Genomic DNA, 1,031 nt, shown 5'->3' on the forward strand with positions numbered 1-1,031 from the left:
GTACCATCAGAAAATTCCGAGAACTCCAAAAATTAGCACTGTTACAAGTTCCAGGGCATTACCGAATGTACCGAATTTTTGCAGTTTGGAAACGCGCAAGAATTTTCTTTTAATATTTTGATCCAACTTCACTAACTTAAAGTTTTTTTTTTACTCTGTAAAAAAAAAAAAAAAAAATTTTCCCACTAGTGAATCTGGGAGCATGATTTTAGTTAAATGTCACAAACTGGTCAAGTGGTCGGCAATAACAACGAATGTCAATAAATGAAACTACCTGCTATTTTTATATCATGGGGTTAGACATATAGCAAAACTGTATTCCATTAGAATTGTTCCTTTCTCTAACTGTTTTTATTTTTGCTATAGCTGCTCGGGTCTGTTCTTAAGTGGGACTGCCATCGCAACAACAACAACGGCGGCCACATAAGCAGCCGCTATAACAGCGGCACAGCGAGGCAAAAATAGTCACCAACAACCGCCACAGCCGCGGGGGCAAAACGCTGGACTACGCAACAACCGCCTCAGTAGCGGCTACAACGCGCGCAAGCAACAACAACCGCCACAGCAGCGGTCAGCACAGGAGCGACAACAACGCCGCCATAGCAGCGGCTATTGCGACGGCGCGCGATAGCAACAACAACGCGCGACTACAGCACCAACAACCGCCACAGCCGCGGGTACAACACGCGCGACGACGGTAATACAACACGCGCTACTATAGCAACAACCACGCCCGACTACAACTACAACAACCGCCACAGCCGCGGGTACAAACGCGCCGACGGAAATACAACACGCGCTACTATAGCAACAACAACGCGCGACTACAGCAGCAACAACCGCCACAGCCGCGGGCGCAATACGCGCGACGAAGGAAATACAACGCGCGCTACTACAGCAACAACAACCGCCTCAGTAGCGGCTACAACGCGGTCAAGCAACAACAACCGCCACAGCAGCGGTCAGCACAGGAGCGACAGCAATGCCGCCATAGCAGCGGCTATTGCGACGACGCGCGATAGCAACAACAA

General features: G+C 49.4%; 1 protein-coding gene across 1 annotated transcript in view; it reads left to right on the forward strand.

Moving 5' to 3' along the window:
- Positions 1–290: 290 nt before the first annotated feature.
- The window catches only part of LOC118745069 (GATA zinc finger domain-containing protein 7-like), a 3,161-nt gene continuing 2,420 nt past the window's right edge, over positions 291–1,031 (forward strand). Inside the window, exons 1-2 of the mRNA XM_036478605.1 lie at positions 291–295; positions 672–1,021. Coding sequence (XP_036334498.1) covers positions 291–295; positions 672–1,021 — 355 coding nt within the window. The remainder of the gene's footprint in view (positions 296–671; positions 1,022–1,031) is intronic.

This window comes from Rhagoletis pomonella, unplaced genomic scaffold, assembly GCF_013731165.1.
Source record: "Rhagoletis pomonella isolate Grant_MI unplaced genomic scaffold, Rhpom_1.0 Rhpom_scaffold_00008, whole genome shotgun sequence".
NCBI classification, from domain to species: domain Eukaryota; kingdom Metazoa; phylum Arthropoda; class Insecta; order Diptera; family Tephritidae; genus Rhagoletis; species Rhagoletis pomonella.